Here is a 22,897-nt window from a genome sequence, read left to right as displayed (position 1 = left end):
ATATTTTCATAGCACACTGGAATCGACAGAGGGGCTCCTGGGGCTGGAGGTGTCCTGTCTGGGGCTCCAGTTGCCTCAGCTCTCTCTTCCAAGGGCTGAGGGGGTTCTAGAATTGTGGCGTGCCTTGGAAATGTTAGGGGAAAAGGTACGGGGACTCGATGGTTTCCAAGTGTTTTGTGTCCTGGGGTATTCTCATCTCCAACCCCCATCACTTCCAGCAACCTAGTATGTTCCTCCTTGAAAGAGTTCGGGCAAGGGTCTTGTTCTGCTCCCTTTTAGCAGCCAAATAACCTTCCCATTAACCTGGAAAAACAAAGACAAAAGTGGCCTAATTTTCCATGTTATTTATTCACATTCAACTAGCTATATGACGGGGATAAGCAAATTAATAGGAGCTTTTTGGGGAGGCACAGAGGTACGGATGGAAGGGTGGGATTAAAACAAATAATTTTCAGTGGTTAAGTGGAAGATTTACAAATATCCATTAAAAAAGTATCCTCTGGATAAAATAATCAGAAATAAAATAAATTAGCTACTTCTGATCACTGCATTCCCCAAAGTCTCTGAAAATGGTTTGCACTTTAGACTGTCATGATTTGCAGATATTTACATGACGCAGGTTTCCAACACAGAAAAATGAAGACTAACACTGAGTAACAGATTAGTACAACGCAGAGGAAAATAGAGCAAATGAAAATAGCTATCATCTGGTAGCAAAAATAGATTTATGCCAGTGTTAATATCAAAATTAAAGACATTCAAACAAATCATGCCAATACATTGGAACTATTATTCCTAAGACCATAAGGACACCTTCTTATTGCTTCTACTCGTAACTAAAAGGTCTGCGGAGATTCTGTAGTAGCCAGAAGGCATAACTTGTAGTGTATGTAGTAGGGGCTACATCAAGGTTCAACAGCCAAATAAAAACTTTATTATTTTTATTTTAGGCTTGACATCTTTAACAGTAGAACAAGATCACTCATGACAAATCTGGAAGATGCAGATGGAAGACAGTGCTTGAAGCCCAAGCAAATGATTTACTACAAGTAATTAAAAGCAGAATATGAGAAAAGCAGCAGTGTAAATGAAGTAAACATTTAAAAAAATATTAGTTTGTATATTTCCCCCAGGAAGTCTCATAGGAAGCACAGGACACCTGTGCGGCTGTTTGGGCATCCTGGGTACTTTTTGCCCTCAAGTGAACTCCCATCTCTTTAGTTAGGACCAGAATCCACCTGGCTTGTAGGAGAGGAACTACATGGAGAAGCTGCATTGAGGCTTTCATTATTAATACCTTTGACTCAAGAGAATACCAGCTTTGGGGTGCTTTGGGGCCTGAGGAGGGAACTGATTGGCTCTCCTGCTACACTGGAGACTGTTAGCTCATTTCTGAATGGATTTCCTGCAGTGTGGGGTAGTCGACAGCTGTGACAGGAACATCGCCTGAAGTGCAGGGTGGTTACCTGCACAAAGTCCCATTTCCAAGAATTTCTGTGTAATTCACCAGAAATTTTGGATGGAATAATTAGAAAAAAAAAAAAAAGAGGTTAAAACATGTAACTCAAATGGTACAGTGATTAGCATTATTTAACCAGGAGATTTAAAGTCCAGAAAATTAAATTCTACCTTGGTTCTTCCCAAATGATGCCACGTTTCTGTTTTCTTCCTCTTAAAAGTATAAAATGTCCTAGAGACAGACATTTGGGGGAAAGATGCTTTTGAGAAAAGGGACAGAAGGATAAAAGAAGTCATTTCCCCCTCAAGATAGTTTTAAGCTTATAATATCAGGATGCATCACCAAGCTGTTTAAATTTCAGAAAAGCCCTTTATAGATGCTAGTACTGACTAGATTTTAAAATCTGCATATAGTTCTGTATCATATTTTAATTCATTCCCACCCCCATCTCAAATAAGATGACTACAGAGGTGATGTTTCGTCCAGTTGTCCTTGGGACTCTAAAATAAAGCATAAGGGAAAGTGAAATAACAACATTAGGATAATTAAAGATTTTCCAAATGCCACATGACAGTGCTACATCCATTCAGGCTGTACATTTTGTTTTTGTTGCTTCTTTCTTTTTTGAGCCAGTCTCTGGAGCAGGCCAATTTAACAGCCAATATTACTAAGATTCTACATTTATCCTCACACTGTGGAAACTACATTTGTTTTCCCCTTGAGTGCCCTTAAATCTACAGCCTGCTTCCTCATCTCTGTGAGCAGAATTTGGATAAATGCTTGAGATGGAAAGAACAAAGCACACACCAAAGAATCTGACTGTGTCATTCAACTGCTTAGAAATGGAAATGATATTCACATTGTGTTCATCTTGGCATCTCGATAAAATGAATCCCATATTTAATGAGTTGTTTTAAAATGCCAGTCACGTGCAGATTCCAGAAGGCTACAGATCCACTTTAAATAACTCTCCATTTTGAAAATGCAATATTGTCCAACTGGTTATTTGGTGTGACAATGAAAAATCATGCATTCTTTTCCTGTAATTATTTTACTCTTCATTCATAACATTCGATATGCTCTGAATTTCTTTAAGTATCTAAAAGTGTTTTCTGGAGAAATCTTTTTATTACATCATTATACTTGATATTCCATAGGATTGCCATGGACTTTAGAATAAAAGGCTTAACAATTAGGCTTTGGTTTTAATGTCATCTGGACAGAAGTTGGAAATGCCTTGATAACACAATTCAACTACTACACGTATTATTGTAATGTGAAATAACACATTTAAAAAGATAAAGGTTCCCCTTTCAGTAGTTATAATCTGTATTATTCAAGACTGCTGCAAAACTCACAAAAGAATGATATGGATAACAAGGAAGTATAGGAAAGGGGTAAGACACTTACTTAAAGCTTTACCAGAACACAACACAAAGCAAGGACATCAATTCTCTACATTTGTCTATAAGGCAGATGGCAACTTTTTATACAAGATCTAAAATATGGTGCTTATTAAGAGGTAGAAAATACTAAAACAGCGTTTAAGAAAAACATGTTGAGTTATCCAAAACAATCAGTTATTTTGCTAAACTTTTACAAAGTCAAACTGCTGTGTGGAATAAACTATATGTTTTATATTAAACTGGGACATTCCATATTCAACAGGGAGGTGATCAAACGGAGGGACAAAAAACTAGAGGTGAGGTGGGAAGCAGGAAACAGTCTCTTAACATCTCAAGGACTCAGCTCTCACTAAGGAGAAATTTCCTACTGTCTCTCTGGGATGCTATTGTGATATTTAATTAATTGGAATTCTTCTATTAATAATTTCTCTGAGCAAGAGGGTACAATTTTGCATATAAGGCAATAGAACTATAGGGAGGAACAAGTTCAAATGCTTCCTTTTCAAGAAGGTGCTGTATTCGTCTTATATAAAAATATACATTCCATTAATCTTATATCCTCTTCCTAACCACTAAAATGCAAATGAAAATATTCTTCAGACTCCAGCACCAGCAAAATTGTTCTGTATGAGCAATTCAAGAGCTGTCTGAGGCAAAAAGATATCTCAGCTACCAAATTAAACTTGGGTAGCTTACGCATGGGTGAGTAACCCTGGGTATTCTTATTTCTTAATGCACCTGGGAGAGGTTGATTTTTTTTCTACAACATAATTTTATAAGGCATAAATGTAATTGGAATCTTCCCTAACCTTTGGAAAATTAGTGTTAAAGCTTCTTTTTTTAACCCACACATGAACATTCAATCTTTCATTTTTATTAAATAGTTTATATAAAAACAGAAATGTCAAGGTGTTCTACATTCATATAAACAATCAGGGTAACATTTGAAATTGTAAAGAAACGCACTGAGGAAAATATAGACTTAAAGAGTTACAATGCTAAGCTAAGCACAAGTGATCATCCTAGAGTATCTTTTAAATATATAAACACAGGTTTGTGCTGCTTCAGAAGGCAAGCACGGGAGAAATACACTAACGTTATCTTTCTTCTTTACTTTTTCACCATAAGACAGGATGGTCCAGTTTGGAAAAACCAAGATCTTTTCTAAGTTCCAAATAGATGCCGTTGCTCACCCAAGAGTCATCGTCGGATTTCCTGTGAAAGAAGAAACAATTTCTTGCAGACTCTTGAAACCAGCGTCATATTCTCAAGTCTCTTTCCTTCCTAACCACCCTGCTTTCCCCATCCTCATTCCCACATGCATTCAGCATCCCAGCGTGTTGGGACCAGGAATTCTGGGAATTAGAAGTCCAGAAATAATTTTGTTACTTTTTTTTTTTTGAGATGGAGTCTCGCTCTGTCATCCAGGCTGGAGTGTAATGGCATGATCTCAACTCACTGAAACCTCTGCTTCCCAGTTTCAATCGATTCTCCTGCCTCAGCATCCCAAGTAGCTGGGACTACAGCCATGTGCAACCACGCCCAACTAATTTTTGTACTTTTAGTAGAGATGAGGTTTCACCATGTTGGCTAGGCTGGTCTAGAACTCCTGACCTCAGGTGATCCACCCACCTCGGACTCCCAAAGTGCTAGGATTACAGGCATGAGCCACCACGCTGGCCCATTTTGTTACTCTTGACTTTAACTTCTCAAACTTACAGGCTATGAAAAGTGGTGCTTCTGAGAGAAGGAGGATGTGGGGAGACTCTGTCATATACAAAACATGACTTGCATGACTGTCAGCACCTTGGGAATGACTGCACGAAAGCTACACATCAACCAGGTTGTGCATAGGAAGTGGTTAGCTTTTTTTTTTTTTTTAAAGGAGGCCGGTGTGGTGGCTCATGCCTGTAATCTTAGTAATTTGGGAGGCCGAAGCGGGCACATCACGAGGTCAGGAGTTCAAGACCAGCTTGGCCAACATGGCGAAACCCCATGCCTACTAAAAATACAAAAATTAGCTGGGCATGGTGGCAGGTACCTGTAATCCCAGCTACTCAAGAGGCAGAGGCAGGAGAATTGCTTGAAACTGGAAGGCGGAGGTTGCAGAGAACCGGGATCACAGCACTGCACTCCAGCCTGGACGACAGAGCAAGACTCTGTCTCAAAAAAAAAAACAAAAAAAAAACTAATTGGAAGCCATAAGAGTCTGGAGAGATTAGTCCTGATTTTCTATTCTTTGAATAGAGAGTATATGACACAGACCAAATTCAAAGGGCGCAAAAGGGTATACAGCTTCAAGTTTTTATCTTCCCCCGTCTGCCAGCCTCCTGATTCTTCTCCTCAGAGGTAGTGATGTTATCAGCTTCATTCTTTCAGGGAAATTCCGTGTGTGTGTGTGTGTGTGTGTGTGTGTGTGTGTGTGTGAACACACACTCTATACCCTCTCATTTTGATCTAATGTTGCACCAGACACTGTTCTACCCTTTCAGCTTTGACATAATGAAATATATTGGAGATCATTTCCGATTAGTACAATAAGGCAAGGGTCAGCAAACTATGGCCCAAGGGTCGAATCCAGCCTTCTGCGTATCTCTGAAATACTGTTTTATTGGAACGTGGCCATGTCCATTTGTTTAAATACTGTTTATGGCTGCTTTCAATGCTGAACAGCGGGGCTGCATAATTGCTGCTGAATGAATTGAACCTGATGGCCTGCAAAACCAACAATATTTATCATTTGCTCTTTATAGGAAAAGTTTGGTGATTCCAGCAATAAGGGATTCCTCATTTTCTTTTTATATGGTTGTATGATATTCCATTGTATGGATGGACCACAATTTACTTAACAGGTACCCTACTGATGGGTACTTAGGTTATTTCCAAACTCTAGCTCAACATATGTTATTTTGTGTGTGTGTGAGTATGGTTACATTAACAATTCCTGTAATCAGCATGGCTGGGTCAAGTATGTGCATTTGTGATTCTGACTGATATTCTCATATGGTTTAGAAGCAAAAGTGGAGTGTGCCTGTTTTCCCACACTCTCAGGAATGTAGATTTTTATCACACTTGTTTCCCTATTCCAGTAACACTATGTGTTTAAAAATGAGTCAATCTGTGTATCAGACAGTTCACTATTTTAAAACAAAGAGGCTCAATTTGGTCTGAGCTCCAGCTTCTGCTTAGAATTTTCAGTGATTTTGTTGTTGTTCCTCAGTAAGTGTTAATGACAACATCCAAGTCCCCATATTCCTCTCCAAAATCTCTTTGCCAGGTTTCTAATTTGAACAGTCCCATGGAGGACTGCTACTGCTGAACAAGTCTCGCTGTTTCTCCAATTGAAAAAGATGTCCCCATCTAATACTATGATCATTTTATAGACAGTCAAAAAGAAAAAGAGCAATGGCCACCCCAGCTGAAGCAGCTTTCCGTCCTTTTTCATTCCAGACATAATTCCTTCCTGATTGCAATGACAGCATAATCACACTGTGTATCTTGCATTTACATGGTAATGTGTTTCCAGCAGAGCTCCGCAGGCTTCCTAAGGTCATCCTTAATGCCTCATGTTGGATCGAGTTGGTGAATCTCCTTAACTAGTCCTTGAGACAGCTTTGTTACCTACCATTTTTAATGATCCTAGAAAGTGCTGTAATTAACATCTTTATAATTGTAGATTTTTCTTTTTTAAAAAATGAAAATAGACAATGTACGGAAGAAAAAGAACCAACCTACTTAAGGGTGTAATGTGTTTATCTATTAACTGATCAGTAAATCAACTGATCAGTCCGTTAATCTATCCATTTTTCTATTTCTTGCCTTTTTCAAAAAAGAATGTAACATTTCCATCTTATTCTTTAAATGTTTAAATGAAGCTTGAATATTTCAGGATGAAATTTTGGCCAGTTGATTTTCAATCACTAATATCTTGAATTTGTGGAAATGATCAGAAGGGATCTAGTAAATCTACAGCAACTTTAGGGAAAAGAGCATTATATTCTTCAAGACAAAACCTTATTTGTTACTATTTTGATGTTTTGGAATACATATTTTATTACTGCTGCTGTTATTAATAACTAAATCTTCCTAAAAGTACTTCCGTTTTCCACTAAAAACAAACAAAAACACAAACAAAAAACATCCCAAAACAATGAAAAGACACTGGTGGCCCTGGAAGGACTTGGGTGGATGGAGTAGAGCAGGAACTTGCTGCTTTTTTACATACACCTATTTAACTTTTTTTAAAAAAGAAAACAGAAAAACTAAAATCATATAGGCCCTGGCCTGGTAGTGAGGAGAGTCAGGCCACATTCTGGGGTATTATACTGAGTCCTTCAACAGATCCCTACCTGCCTTGAGCTTTCTCTTCTACTCAGTTACAGGAGGAGATGGGGAGGTGAAGGGTTGAAGATCTCTCATACCTCCTTTAAAAATTTAAATCTATTGGCCAGGCACGGTGGCTCTTACTTGTACTTTGGGAGGCTAAGGCAGGTGGATCACGAGGTCAGGAGATTGAGACCATCCTGGCCAACAAGGTGAAACCCCGTCTCTACTAAAAATACAAAAATTAGCCGGGCATGGTGGCACACGCCTGTAATCCCAGCTACTTAGGAGGCTGAGGCAGGAGAATTGCTTGAACCCAGGAGGTGGAGGCTGCAGTGAGTCAAGATGGCGCCACTGCACTCCAGCCTGGGTGACAGAGCGAGACTCTGTATCAAAAAAAAAAAAAAAAAAAAAAATTAAATCTATTTTAGCAAGACCTTCGTGGCAAGTTATTTTAAAGATAACAGTAAATGCAAGCCCAAGTGTACTGGAACTCCTACAATGCAAGAAACAGACTGCTTAGAATTTCCATACTGCTTAACTGCGGAGTGATCGTGAATGATCTCTGTCACAGTGTAAAACGTGCCTATGGGGGTGACCAACCTTAGCTGTGAATTTAATAAGGAGCCTGGCACTGGGATCTCAGTTCTGGCAGGCTCCCTGACTGAGGACCTCCTCTGCAAACTCACTGGCTGAGGGCACTGGGAATGCTCAAGGAATGCAAAAACGCAGGCCCTAGTCCTGTCTGAAGTCAGCAAGAGGGAGAGCCTGAAGGTAAGTGCGGGGGGCAGGGCCTGGCACAGTGGAGCATTCCCCACCAGGTGGATGCAGGAAAAGCCTGGAGAATGCTCTTATCTGGGGACAGTACTGTTCACTTTCTGCGAACCAGAAGCATAACGTGCTGGCACCACCTATCAACCAAAAGCCTCCTCAATCTGGGCACAAACCTGAAAAACCGAGGCTGGTGCTCCACATGATTTTCTTCTAAGACCCGCCGCCTTTCTCTCTGTAGTTGTTCAATCCTCTGCTTTTGTATTTCAGCTTCTTCTAAGTTCCCTTCTTCCAGAAACCTGAGGCATTGAGGAAAAAAAAAATGAAAGGATATGAATTCAAGAAAACAAAACAAACATTACTACTCAACTTGCACGTGTTGTGTCCACGACTGGATATTCAAAATCCCTTCCTACACGTTAAGACCCTGCCCCAACCCTTTAATCCGTATCTTGAAGTAATCAGAGAAGATATTTTTTGAATTGGTGATATTTACGTAATTCAAAAATTGTATCTACAAAAAAGAATTTGGGGCAAAGTCTTCCTTTCCTCCTTGTCTCTAATTCCAGCCACCGTCACCCTCCCACCCCAGAAAACCTACTTTATTAGTTTCCTCTGCATCCTTCTAGAGATTCTTCATGTGTATATAAACAAATATTAATACACATTCTTACCCCTCCCTCCGTTTAAAAAATATAAATGGCAGCATGCTATGTATCCCTTGAGTTTTGTTTTGGTTTACTTTTTATTTAACAATATATCTTACAGATCTTTCCATGGATGTACATAGACATCTTCATTTTTTAATAGCCACATAATAGCCAGTTGGGTGGATGTATATGAATTTAGACAATTTCCTATGGATAGACATTTGAATCATTTGAATCATTTTAATGTGACAATGCCACAATAAATGACCTTGTATATCCATCATTTTACATGAATAAGTAGGAAAAATCTGTAGGAGAAATTTCTAGAAGTGAAATTGCTGGGTGAAAGGGTGAGTGTGTAATTTATATATTACTGAACTGCCCTTTATGGGGATTATACCCAATTTATATTCCCATCAGCAATGCTGAGAGTGCCCTTTTCTCTCATAACCTCAAAGTGTATAAAACTTTTGAATTTTTGCCAATCTGACAGGTTAAAAATTGGGATGTCGACATGATTTTTAAATTTGCATTTTTCTTATTATGATTAAGGCTGAGCATCTTTTCACATGTTTAAGGGATATCTGCATTTCCTATTTTGTGGACTGTTCATTTTCCTATGTCCATTTTTTTAACACAAACTTAAGATAAATTTAATTGAAAATGTTCACCACAGAAGTTAACAATGCTTACCATTCTTTAAACACCATATACGTTATTAATATATACTGTATATTTCCAATTAACTCCATTCTTAGGTTTGATTTAAGAAACACAATTGTAACAGATTTTATACAAAAAATACTTCCCTAAAAAAGTAGACAAACTGCACGAAACAGTACAAGCATAATGTGCATAGCAAGATAGCTTGAAGCATTCTGTGTATGGCTTTCTTTAAAATAAATTAGGGGAATGGGCCCATTTGGGACCAACTGTTACAGCTGACATACGTAAACTGTTTCACATCTTTTTTAGGCACTTGCTAACAACAGTGCTCAATCCCTGCACAATGAATTTACCTCCCTATGTCCGTTTTTTCTAATGGGTTGATCTATTACTAGATTTCTAGAGGAAATTCATGATGTGAGTTGCAGATACGGACTTCTCCGTCTGTCATTTATCTTTTGACCTTATATAGTTTTATTTATTTTACCATAAAGAAGGGCTTATGTTTGTTTGTTTTGTGGGGGGGCAGGTTCTCACGGAGACACTCAGGCTGGAGAACAATGGCGTGGTCTCGGCTCACTGCAACCTCCTCCTCTTGGGTTCAAGCAATTCTCGTGCCTCAGCCTCCCAAGCAGTTGGGACTACGGGCACGTGCCACCACGCCTGGCTAATTTTTGTATTTTTAGTACAGACGGGGTTTCGCCATATTGGCCAGGCTGGTCTTGAACTCCTGACTTCAACTGATCTGCCCGCTTCGGCCTCCCAAAGTGTTGTTTGTTTTTAATAAAGCCAAATGTAACAATCTTTTCTTTCCTTGGGCTTCTAGATTTTGAGTCTTAATTAGAAAAGCCTTAGGGGCGACATTATTATTTCCATTTTACAGAGTAGGAAAGTGAGGCCGGGAAAGATGAAAAGACCTACCACATATCACACACCTTGTGAGCAGCAACCTAGAATCAGCAGTTAGATCTCAGTGCACCAGAATCATTTAAATTTGAGGGCTCGGGGAGCTGGATGTTTTTACTTACTTTACACTAAGTTCTTTATTATTGCATGCAATAAAACTCTTCAAAATAAACACCTTTTTTGGCATTTCAATGCAAATGGGGCTTTACGGATAATAAAGGCCATGCCACACATGGATCCTAGTTGGGCCCCATCTCCTCCGTGATAGAACTGTTTAAAGCGTCCCCACCTCTCAATTCCTGATGACATTTTCCACCTTTCTCAGGTGCCTCTGGTGGCCTAAGGATTGTTAATAAGACTTTTTGTAAAGGATTTTACATCTCTGGAGAGAAAAATCTTTAAAAAATCCTTACCTCTGGTCTGGCCTAAATCGAGTGTCAGTAGGTGGCAATAAAGACTTTGACGATGGATCCATTTCATTTAATTCCAGCGCAAACTGTGTGAAGCCATAGTATTGCTCGTAGCCTTTTGGCATGGGATCTAAGAAGAAAATAAATCATTCACCCCTAACTTGCACGTCGCTTATGTTACATTTTAATTCCTTCACCTTTTTCATCTCAGCCTAGCTACAATTTTTCTCTCTCAGCTCCCTTCCATTTCTGTTAAAATATTCTGACTAATGAACAGGCACTGAAAATTTCTCTATAAATTTTCTTCTCTATAATTTTTCTTCTGCCTACAGGGATGTGGCCTCCTATGTGTGGTCAGAAAGCAAATTTATACAATGCTGTGAAGTTTCTGTAGTGCTTAAGTTATGAAAATAATTTTATTTAAAAATAAACAGGCGGATCACCTGAGGTCAGGAGTTCGAGACCAGCCTGGCCAACAGGGCAAAACACCATCTCTACTAAAAATACAAAACTTAGCCAGGCATGGTCGCGGGTGCCTGTAATTCCAGCTACTTGGGAGGCTGAAGCAGGAGAATGACTTGAACCTGGGAGGCGGAGGTTGCAGTGAGCCAAGATCGTGCCATTGCATTCCAGCCTGGGCGACAAGAGCAAAACTCCATCTCAAAAAATAATAATAATAATAATAACAATAAATAAACATACTAATATCAGCTCTGGGTCCATTTTTCCTGAATCTCACTCTAGAGAATCCGTTTTTGATTTAAGTGATACCAAATTCCCCTGAAACTGTGTTTAGTACCTAGAACACTGCTGAACACACAGCAAATGGTTAATAAATGTTCTTCTTTTCTTCCATTCCTGCTCTTTTTACCAATTCTTGCCTCCCCTCAATCTTACATCTTTAAAACATTAGGTGCATTGCCCTAACTGGAATTCCAGCTTTTTAAGCTAAACATACCCAAATTTATATATTGTATAAATCCAATGTAGACTACTAAGATCTACTTATAGCCTAAGCTCTTCACACATAACAAGAGAAATGCTTGCCAATAACTCTTCTGCAGACCCTACCCCCGCCCTTTTTTTTTTAATGAAAGGGTCTCACTCTGTCCACCCAGGCTGGAGTACCGTGACACGATCTCAGCTCACTGCAACCTCTACTTCCAGGGTTTAAGTGATTCTCATGCCTCACCCTCCTGAGTAGCTGGGACTACAGTAGATGCACACCACCATGCCTGGCTAATCTTTGTATTTTCAGTAGAGATGAGATTTTGCCATGTTGTCCAGAACAGTCTTGAACTCCTGGCCTTAAACAATCTGCCTGCCTTGGCTTCCCAAAGTGCTGGGATTACAGGCGTGAGCCACCATGCCCGACCGGGACCCATTTTTTGAATCTTCAGAAGTCCTCCTTCTAACTAGTCTAATTCTCTGTGTATCCTAAGCATAAAAATAGTAGCAAAGTTTCCTATAGTGTCTTGGTCAGCTCCCCAGTAACCAGGGAGTGAAGACAGTGCTTTTTCTTAAAGATGCGCCAGGGATGCTCACTGCCATTAGAGAGACATAAAGTCAAGGAATAATGACAGTAACAAAAATTTCGACAGTGTTGCTTTATCAAAGTGGTACTTTAACACTGAGACAGGATGGTAGTTCTCATCTGTGATGCATACTTTAAGAAAAGGAGACAGACTGTGCCATTTGCAAAATCTCATGCATGCCTCTGAAGCTAGGAAGGCTTCCACTGGTGCCAATTCATTCTAACTTCACGGCAACCTCTGCAATGGTGGGAGATGTGGCAGCTACCCATTGAAAGGGCCACTGCTGGCTGCCTACTTGACCATCATTGCTCTTTCTTGCTTGCTAACAGAATACTGATTCTGTTCAAATGGCATTGTGCCCTTACTGGGGATTAATCCAAGACATCTAAATCTCTCTTGCCTACTCTGTTGCCCATGACTGGTTCATGGATGGGTCTGAACCCACTGCAGGCTGACGTGATATAAAGTCCCATTTGCTGGGGGATCTTAGGAAATATTCCTGAGAAAAGAGAGGCACAAGAGAGGAAAGCTCTTTTGTCCTCTCATTACATGCTTGGTATGTCATGCAGGGGTATGACACTGAATGGTAACAACCATTTTGCATCCATTAGGGGAAACACATTGGGAGTAGCAGAATGTATCCTCACTGATCTGTGTGTCCTTGACACAGGTAAGTTGCCTATGTAACAACCCTGGAGCCACCCACCACCTCACTTACTGTTGTGTAATAGCACACAGCCTAACGGTTTAAGCCACCAGTCAAATGGTTTTGTGTTTGTTTTTTTACCAGCCTAAAGCATCCTAACAGTTATATCTCAGAACAACAGTTTACAATATGGCTGTGACTTGGAAACAACATAATTTTCGGACTTAGGAGATGGAATAAGATGGTAAAGTGTGGTGGGGACATGCTGATGAAAGCTGGGGTTCCCTAGCTCTTCTGCCCATATCTGCTCCAAGAGCTCAGCACCCTTCTGGAATCACAGGATTGATGAGGATGGCTTCTGGGGTTAGGTCAGCCTGGGGATAGCTAACTTTTGTAGGTCTCCTGGGTCACTGCTTTTCCTGGAACACTTTCCCCTTTGTCCTTGCTATAGAATGACTTCTTGCATTTCACTGATATTCTTTTATAGTACCCAGTAGAGTTATGCATGTGGACTGCCAGATTCCCTCAGAGAATGCCTGTGGATTAGCACTGCTTTTTCTGGGGTTAAGAACCTGGGACCCAGCAGCCCAGCAGAGGTGTTGCTATAAGTGAGTATGACAGGGAGGTGAAGACTGGATGAAGAAAAGAGGGCCAACACCTCTAACCTAGTTCAAAGCAGAAGAGGCTGGAGATGCTGAACAGACACTGCTCCTGTCCTCTGTGGCTTCTTTTGCCATGCCCACCCATCCACCCACTCACAGCCTGGGGTCCCCAAACCCAGACACTCACTTGCTCTCCATACACAAGCAGAAGAGGAGGAGCCGCCACAGTAGATGCTTTCATGCCATTTCCCAAACAGCCGATGAACCGCTTTTCCACTCCTGTCAAACACTGTGCCTTCAATCTCATGGGCATTAGTGCTCCAGTATTTTGCCTAGAATTCAAATGAGTTGTTGGCTTAGTCCTTTAGCATCACCTTATTACAGATATTAAGGAAAGAAAAAAAGGAAAAGCTAGAGAAAGGACTATAAGAGTGGCTCCATACTGCATATTAGTTTGCTAGTTCTGGGTTCTGTTTTTTTAACTGACAAATAAAAAATTTATATATTTATCATGTACAACACAGTATCTTGAAACATGTATACATTGTGGAATGGCTAAATCAAGCTGATTAACATATGTATTACCTTACATACTTACTTATGGTAACACTTAACTCTCTCAGTGGCTGGGCACGGTGGCTCACGCCTGTAATCCCAGCACTTTGGAGGCCAAGGTGGGCAGATCACCTAAGGTCGGGAGTTCAAGAACAGCCTGACCAACATGGAGAAACTCCATCTCTACTAAAAATACAAAATTAGCCGGGTGTGGTAGCGCATGCCTGTAATCCCAGCTACTCGGAGGCTGAGGTAGGAGAATCGCTTGAACCCGGGAGGCAGAGGATGTGGTGAGCCATTGCACTCCAGCCTAGGCAACAAGAGTGAAGCTCCGTCTCAAAAAAAAAGAAAACAAAAACAAAAACTCTCTCAGCAATTTTCAAGTATACAACACATTGTTATTAATTCCAGTCATCATGTTGTACAATAGATTTCTTGAACTAATTCTTCCCGTGTGAAATTTTGGATCCTTTGGCCAACATTTCCCAATCCTCCCCTCCACCCCTGGCAAACCCATGTCAACCATCGTTCCACCCTCTGCTTCTATGAGATCAACTCTTTTAGATTCCAAATATAAGTAAGATTATGTGGCATCTGTCTGTGTCTGGCTTATTTCACTTATCCTCCAGGTTCATCTATGTTGTCGCAAATGACAGGGTTTCCTTCTTTTTAAAGGCTGAACAGTATTCCATTGTGTTATATGTACCATATTTTCTTTATCCATTCATCCATTGTTGGACACTTAGGCTGTTTCCCTATCTTGGCCATTATGAATAGTGCTGCAATGAACATGGAGATGCAGGTTATCTCTTTGACATACTGATTTCATTTCCTATGGATATACACCCAGTAGTGGGATTGGTAGATCATATGGTAATTCCATTTCTAATTTTTTTTTAGGAACTTCCATTCTGTTTTCCATAATAGCTGTACTAATTTACATTTCCAAAAATGGTGTGTGTTTCCTCTTCTCCATATCCTCCTGAATACGTTATTTTTCATCTTTTTGATAATAGCCATTCTAACAGATATGAGGTGATAGCTCATTGTGGTTTTAATTTGCATTTCCCTGATTGATTACTGATGTTCCTCATTTTTTCCTCATATATCTATTGGCCACTTGTATGTCTTCTTTTGAGAAACATCTCTTCAGGTCCTTTGTTCATTTTTAAATCAGATTGTTTTCTTGCTATTGAGCTCTCTATACATTTCTTATATTAACCTCTTATCACATGTATAGTTTACAAATATTTTCTCCTATTCCATAGGTTGTTTCTTTACTGTATTGATTGTTTCCTTTGCTCTTTAGTTTGATATAATCCCATTTGTCTATGTTTGCTTTTGTTGTCTGTGCTTTTGGGGTCATATCCAAAAATAATAACTGCCCTGACCAACGTCATGAAGCTTTTCCCCTTATGTTTTTGTTTGAGTAGTTCTACAGTTTCAGGTCTTGCTGTCTTTAGTCCTTTTGAGTTGATTTTTGTATACAGTATAAAGTTCTAATTTCATTCTTCAGCATGTGGATATCCAGGTTTTCCAACACCATTTATCGAAGAGACTGTCCTTTCCCCATTGTGAGTTCTTGGCACCTTGGCACCTTTGTCAAAAACCAATTAATTATAAATGCGTGGATTTATTTCTGAGCTCCCTATTCTGTTCCATTGGTCTATGTATCTGTTTTTATGCTTGGATTTTGGCTTTTAAAAACTCATACCTTTAGTTATTTAATAAAAATGAATGGTTAACTATCTGCAGTTTGTAACTCAACTAATATTTGTGTAAGATACATTTGTATTTCTACCTTTGCTACATACAATGTAAGAGAAGGCTCAGTTCTTGGCTGGGTGCAGTGCCTCATGCCTGTAATCCCAGCACTTTGGGAGGCCGGGGTGAGTGGATCACTTGAGGTCAGGAGTTCGAGACCAGCCTGTCCAACATGGTGAAACCCCATCTCTATTAAAAATACAAAAATTAGCCGGCTGTGGCAGTGGGTGCCTGTAATCCCAGCTACTTGGGAGGCTGAGGCACGAGAATCACTTGAAACCCGGGAGGCGGAGGTTGCTGTGAGCTGAGATTGCAGCACTGCACTTCAGATTGGGTGAGAGTGAGACTCCATCTCAAAAAAAAAAAAAAAAAAAAGGTTCAGTTTCTATACATCAAGTGAGTAGTGTGGGTATTCTCACCATGTATTGGTCCTGGTCTGCGAGGCAACCTTGCACTCTATTCTGCTCAGTTCAGCTCAGCTCAGGCCAGTCCAGCCCAGAGGATTTTATACAGTTCCACACTGCAGCCAGCAGAGGGAGCTCTAGCGCCCTAGAGTTTTTGTTTTTGTTTTTGTTTTTCAAATTACCTGGCTGCCCTAAAAATCTCTATGAAAGAATGGCAAAGGCATTTCTCCATAAATCAAAAAACTCTAGTACTATTTTCAGCTTAAACAGAATCCATATTTGGAAACTAATCATGTTGAATGGCATTTTCAGGTCAGATTCTGGTAGTTCAGCTTCTGCATTTCAAGGCTGTGGTAAAAATGGTGGGGCATGGAAGTGTCTCAGAGCTGGATTAGAAATTTAAAGTTGAGTTCTCCAGCCATGTAAGAATGAAGGAAAAGCAAAAAGAAAAAAAAGACTACTGAGACTCTTAAGTTTATTTATTTTTTTGATACAGGGTCTTACTCTGTTCCCTAGGGTAGAGTGCAGTGGTGCAATCACAGCTCACTGCAGTCTCAAATTTCTGAGCTCAAGTGCTCCTTCTGCCTCAGCCTCTTCAGCAGCTGGGACTACAGGTGCATGCCACCATGTCTGGCTAATTTTTAATTTTTTTGTAGAGATAGGGTCTTGTCAGATTCCTCAAGTGAGCCTCCTGCTTCAGCCTCCCAAAGTGCTGGGATTACAGATGTGAGCCATGGCACCCGGGCTCTTAAGTTTATTCCGAAGCAGGTGTCAGATTTTCCCTTAGAGATATCTGCCAACAAATCCAGTGCTGAGAATTTGCTGGAAGGCATCAAGGGACACTGTCACCTTCCACAAGCGAGTGTGGCATCCACTTGCAGCGTCTCTTTCAACACCAGACATGCCCAGCGTTCATCTCTCATAACTATACAACCCATTTTCTGCACGTAAGTGAATGAGAACAAGGTAGGTGGCAGATACGGGAGTGGAGCATATTTCCTTGGAGAAAATGTTGAGAGCAATGTGGCTTTCACCTGGGTCACAGGTAATATACCCCTGCTTCAGGTTGCCTTTTGTTTCTGTTTGCAGAGAGCTCAGATAAAGCTTTCAAGGTAGGGTCATTTTTATTTTGTCCCACATGTAAGGTCACTATGGGCTTTATGTCTGTCTATAACCCAGTTTGAGGCTATAATAAAGACCCTAATCCACCTCTTCCTAAGTATTCCCTATAGGTTACAGGTGGTGCAGAGAGGCATTGCATGAAGTTCCACAATAAAACCTCATCTCTCTGCTTATTATTTCGATCTCTCTTAAATGCAAATATTCCTTGAGGAGGGCCACGTTTTAAAGCTGTTTTAAGTACATACAATTTTTAAGAGCAAGAAGGAATCTAGGAGGGAGAGAAAGCGGGGAGGGCTGCCAGCAAGGCTGTTAAAATGAGAGACTATTCCATACTTTTTGCCTCTGGCCAATTTTTCCATTTATTCTCTGAATGTTTATGAGTCTCTCATGTGTGCCAGACACCATTTCAGGAATCAGGGCTACAGAAGTGAGCAAGATAGACTAGGTTTTGCTTTTCTGGAGTCAAGGATGATGAGGAGGGTATGGAGAGCAGAAAATAAACACACACAGCAGTGATGAGCAGGCTGACTTCAGACGCTGATAAGAACTCTGAAGAAAATGGGACACGATAAGGAGCGAATGACAGGATGGGGCTGGTGATGGAAGGATCTGGGGACAGCTGCCCAAGCAGAAGGAAATGAAGAAAGAGAAGGCCAGTGTGGTCAGAGGACAGTGGGGAAAAAGAGGGAGAAGTTCAGGTTGGAGAGGAACGAGGTGGTGTGTGTGTACGTGTGTATCTGCAAGTGTGCAAGTATGTGTGTGAAAGGGTGGAGATGGGGAGTGTAGCCTGTGCAGGGCCTGGCGGGCCACCATAAGGATGCAGGCTTCAACTCTGAGAAAGATGGAAGCTGTTGGGGGATTTTTCTCAAAGGAATGATAGAGCATGACATTTAAAAAAAAAAAAGTCTGTGGTGGCCGGGCACAGTGGCTCACACCTGTAATCCCAGCACTTTGGGAGGCCGAGGCAGGCGGATCACGAGGTCATGAAATCGAGACCATCCTGGCTAACACGGTGAAACCCTGTCTCTACTAAAAATAGAAAAAATTAGCCGGGCGTGGTGGCGGGCGCCTGTAGTCCCAGCTACTCGGAGGCTGAGGCAGGAGAATGGCGTGAACCCGGGAGGTGGAGCTCGCAGTGAGCCGAGACTGATCGAGCCACTGCACTCCAGCCTGGGCGAAAGAGCGAGACTCCGTCTCAAAAAAAATAAATAAATAAAAGTCTGTGGTAAACCATACCTAATGTAACACTGACCATTTTAACTATTTCTAAGGGTCAATTCAGTGGCATTAAATACATTCACAATGCTGTGCAACCATCACCACTATCTATTTCTAGAAGTTTTTCATCTTCCCAAACTGAAGTTCTATACCCATTCAACACTAATTCCCCCTTCCTCCCTCCTGCAGCCCTGGGCGACCACCATTCTGCTTTCTTTCTCTGTGAACTGGATTCCTCTGGGGATCTCGCAGAAGTGGAATCATGTAATATTTGTCCTTTTGGGGCTGACTTATTTCACTCAACATAATGCTGTCAAGGTATATACATACTGCAGCATGGTGATTTATGTTTTAAAAGGGTCTCTCTGGCTGCTGTACGGAGGACAGACCTTAGGGGAGTAAGAGGCCAGGAGGGGCCATTGCCCTGGTCTAGGTGACAGAGGTGCAGCTGGGACCAAGGAGCTCAGGCATTGCTTGCCTGCTGGCATAAAGGTGAAGGCAAAAAATCTCTCAAATGCCCTGTGCTTTGGGGCCCTGGCTCTGCCACAGCCCTTCCAGGGTCAGAGCTCAGAGAGTCACTGGAGTTACCTTTATAAAATTCACTTTGCAGTAGCAGGAATCATCATGCAGGTTCTTGATGACAATCTCTCCATAGTGCTCAATCCACCTCTGCCCGCTTAAGATGTTATGGATGCAAGAGGTCACTTTGTTCCACTCAAAATGATCCCCAAAACTAAAAAGAAGGAAAAAGTAGAAGTACCAATTTCTAGAAGAGCCAGCAGCAAATGCAAACAAACTCTGCTCTTTTATAAAATAAGTCATGTAATGCATTACTCATCCCTTTATTCACAGAAGCAATACCGACTAAGTGTCTATGCCACGCTGGATGTTCTAGGAGCTTCCACTCTCCAAGGAGGCGTGCACGCCACGGAGGATGACAGCATTCAGACTCTGCACTCTGAAAGCTACCAGAGGCTTCACTAGAAGCTGGTGGTCTCTCGGAACAGCCCACTCCCTCCTTTGACAGAGGAGGCAATTCAGAGCCAGAGGGGCTTGTCTAATGTTGCTGAACTAGGAAAGGGAAGCTTGAGGAAGGGATGAAGGTTTTATACAATCTGCTAAACATATATTGCCTGCATCCTTTATGATGAGAAAGTATTCAGATATTACTTATGGAATTCAATAATTATGAGGAAAATGGTATTAATAATAAGATCAGATACTTACGAAACATATGCAATGTGCTAAGAACTATTTTAGGTGTTTCATGTACATTATCTGTTTAATCTCCACAATAGCCCTAGGAAGTAGGTGGTTTATTATTCTCTTTTTCTAGACGGGGAAGCTGGTGATGAGAAAGGTGAAGTAACTTGCCCAGGGATTCGCTGTTAGTAAGTGCCAGAGTGAGCAGGTGAATCTCGGCAGTCCAGTTTCAGAGTCCCTGCTCAGAAGCATTTTGCTTTATAAATAAGTATCAATCATCCCTATCAGATCAAGGCCATATGTTTCTTAAAAGGGATTTTGACAGCAAAGCAGCACAATAAAGAAAAACACTTCTTTTTTTTTTTTTTTAATTGAGACAGGGTCTCACCCCTTCACCCAGGCTGGAGTGCAGTGGCACGATCACAGCTCACTGTAGCCTCAACCTCCCCAGGCTCAAATGATCCTCCCACCTCAGCCTCCTGAGTAGCTGGGACTACAGATGCATGCCACCACTATGCCTGGCTAATTTTTGTATTTTTTCTAGAGACAGGGTCTTGTCATGTTGCCCATGTTGGTCTCAAACTCCTGGACCTAAGCAATCTGCCCGCCTTGGCCTCCCAAAGTGCTGGGATTACAGATGTGAGCCACTGAGCCCAGCTAAAAACCACCATTCTTAATCTTGTTAGGAAGTGGAAATGAGTTTTTAATAAGCATCTGTTCAGGGAACTTTGGTCTCCAGGAGGCATTTCCATTCGAGGGAGAAACATTTTTTAAAAGTGAGCTTGCCAAAAGGAGGAACATTTAAACCTCCTGTCAGACAGATTAAAAGAAAAAACACACACTCAGTGCAACTGCCGGGGGCGGGGGTGGGCATCCTGTCCCCAAAGCAAAATCTTAGCCCTAAATTCCATAAAGCTCCTTAACCACAGAAGAAGAACTTACGCTGGCAGAGTCACATGGGTTGTGCCAACTGGAACAATTTCCATGGATTTGCCCCAGAATTTGTTTTTCCATCTCACATCTGAAATGAAATACCAAATATTACATTTTTAGCAGGAGAGTTAGGTAGATGAAATACTTCCTAGGCTAGATAAATGATCAATCACTATACAGTACAACCTCTTCACAATCAAGTCAATTATTGTATAGGATAACTTTTCATAAAATATAAGTACCAACCCCATGGGCCCTTGGAGCAGAATCAGAGAAACTAAAATGATAAGATAAAGTCCTTTCCATGAATGCAAGAAATGAAAACAAGTAAGTAAGCACACAGAGGGGCCCAGGCTATAACTGAGTGTGTTATAAGGTAAAATGAAACCTGAGAAGAAGGAGTGACAAATATGCTTGGAGAAAGCATCAGAAGAGGCTTGTCAGAAAGGGCCATCTAAATGGGGCTTTGAGGAATAAGCAGGAGTTCACTGGGCAGAGAAAAAGCAATTTAAGGCCAAATAAATAGCTTGTCTGAGGGGACAGAAGTATAGGAAAACACAGTCACATAGTGTGGTTCTGTCCTATAGGTCTCAGATTGTCTTATCTAGAGAAGAGTAGAAAGGTTGAGAACAAAACCAGGTGCAGTGGCTCATGCCTGTAATCCTAGCACTTTGGGAGGCAGAGGTGGGTGGATCATTTGAGATCAGGAGTTGGGACACCAGCATGGCCAACATGGCGAAACCCCTTCTCTGTTAAAAATACAAAAATTAGCTGGGCATTGTGGTGGGTGCCTGTAGTCCCAGCTGCTCGGGAGGCTGAGGCAGGAAACCGAGAGGTGGAGCTTGCAGTGAGCCAAGATCATGCCATTGCACTCCAGCCTGGGTGATGGAGTGAGATTCTGCCAAAAAAAAAAATGAAAACGAAAACAATGGGCAGTCCAAGCCTGGCTAAGAGTTTGGTTTGTGTGCACTGAGTGGAAATAATTGCAAAGGCAACTAGAAGCCATATGGAGAGTCAAACAGGAGTAGGAGAGAGGAGAAGCAAGGCGACAAGTTAAGAGGCTACTGCAATTGCCCAGGGGATAACAAACGGGATGAAGGGAACCAAGACAACAGACGTGGGGAAGTCAGCGAGCCCAGAAATACTAAAGAAGAAGAAATAGGCACAACTAGGTGACAAGTCAGATACAGACTGAAAAAGAGAGAATTTATGAACAATGTCAGATTTCTCTAACTTGCAATGAATGGTGGTACCAACAGAGAAGCCAGGGAATAGAAAAAGAACAGCAAGAGGTTCCCATCTGGCTGCTGCACTGAGGATCTACAGACCACAGAGAAATCAGGGTGGGAGCAGGGGGGACAGTGGGGAGCCCTGGCTGGGGTCCAGGTGAGAGAGGTGGGGCTGGGACCAGCGAGCACAGTGGGCCTCATATTGTATAATCCTATTTATATAAAATGCCCCAAACAGACACATTTATAGGCTGGGGAATGTTGAGAGAAATGGGGTAGGTGGCAGAGGGCGAGGGTAATATTTGCTAAAGAGGATTCTCTTTGGAGTGATGAAAATGTTCTAAAATTAACTGCGCTGATAACTGCACAGTTTATTAAATTCACAATTCTGTGAATAAAAACCATTGAATTGCACACTTTACATGGGTGAATGATATGGTATATAAGTTAGATGTTCATAAAATTGTTACCAAGAGAAAAAAAAGATAGCTGGCTGTTTAAAGCAAAAGTATTAACAATGTACTACATGGTTTATGATATACAGAAGATGTATGTCAAAAATAGTAGAGAGGTTGGGAAGGGAAAATGGAAGTATACTTCTGTAAATCTCACTATATGAAACTGGCATAATATTATTTGATGATATTAAAAATACATAATATAAATCCTAAAGTAACAACTTTAACAAGAAACAAAACAGGTAAGTATAGCGAATAAGCTAACAGGGGAGATGAAAGAGAATGATAGAAATTATTCAATCCAAAAGGCAGAGAAAGAGGAAAAGGAGAACAAAGAACAGATGTGACAAACAGAAAAGAAACATCATGAGGGCAGATTTAAGCCCAGCTACATCTACAATCACAACAAACGAAAATGGTTTACACAACCTACATAAAAGGCAGAGAAATGTCAGGCTGGGTTACAAAGCAAGATTTGGGAATCCTAGGCCCATGGAAGTAGGTGGATTGCTCAGGAAAAGGATGATGGGGAAGGATGGCCTAGGAGAAGGATGTTCAGGAAGGGCTGAGAAGGGAAGGATGTAATGTTGGAGCACACGGAACTACTTTGAGAAGACCCCTCGCATTAAAAAAAAAA

At 41.1% G+C, this 22,897-nt stretch overlaps 1 protein-coding gene across 4 annotated transcripts in view; it reads right to left on the bottom strand.

Annotated features, from left to right (window-relative positions):
• Window positions 1-329: 329 nt before the first annotated feature.
• OSBPL3 (oxysterol binding protein like 3) overlaps window positions 330-22,897 on the bottom strand; it is a 189,109-nt gene continuing 166,541 nt past the window's right edge. For all 4 annotated transcript variants that reach the window (XM_032759091.2, XM_032759126.2, XM_032759116.2 and 1 more), the window contains 6 exons: window positions 20,583-20,661; window positions 19,026-19,170; window positions 13,562-13,706; window positions 10,595-10,721; window positions 8,136-8,258; window positions 330-4,080 (listed from right to left, as the gene is read on the bottom strand). In XM_032759091.2, coding sequence (XP_032614982.1) covers window positions 3,984-4,080; window positions 8,136-8,258; window positions 10,595-10,721; window positions 13,562-13,706; window positions 19,026-19,170; window positions 20,583-20,661 — 716 coding nt within the window. In that variant the 3' untranslated portion in view covers window positions 330-3,983. The remainder of the gene's footprint in view (window positions 4,081-8,135; window positions 8,259-10,594; window positions 10,722-13,561; window positions 13,707-19,025; window positions 19,171-20,582; window positions 20,662-22,897) is intronic.

Source organism: Hylobates moloch, unplaced genomic scaffold (assembly GCF_009828535.3).
Source record: "Hylobates moloch isolate HMO894 unplaced genomic scaffold, HMol_V3 SCAFFOLD_1, whole genome shotgun sequence".
In the NCBI taxonomy this organism is placed as follows: Eukaryota; Metazoa; Chordata; class Mammalia; order Primates; family Hylobatidae; genus Hylobates; species Hylobates moloch.
Note: the sequence above shows the minus strand (reverse complement) of the source record. Positions and strands in the feature narration are given on the sequence as shown.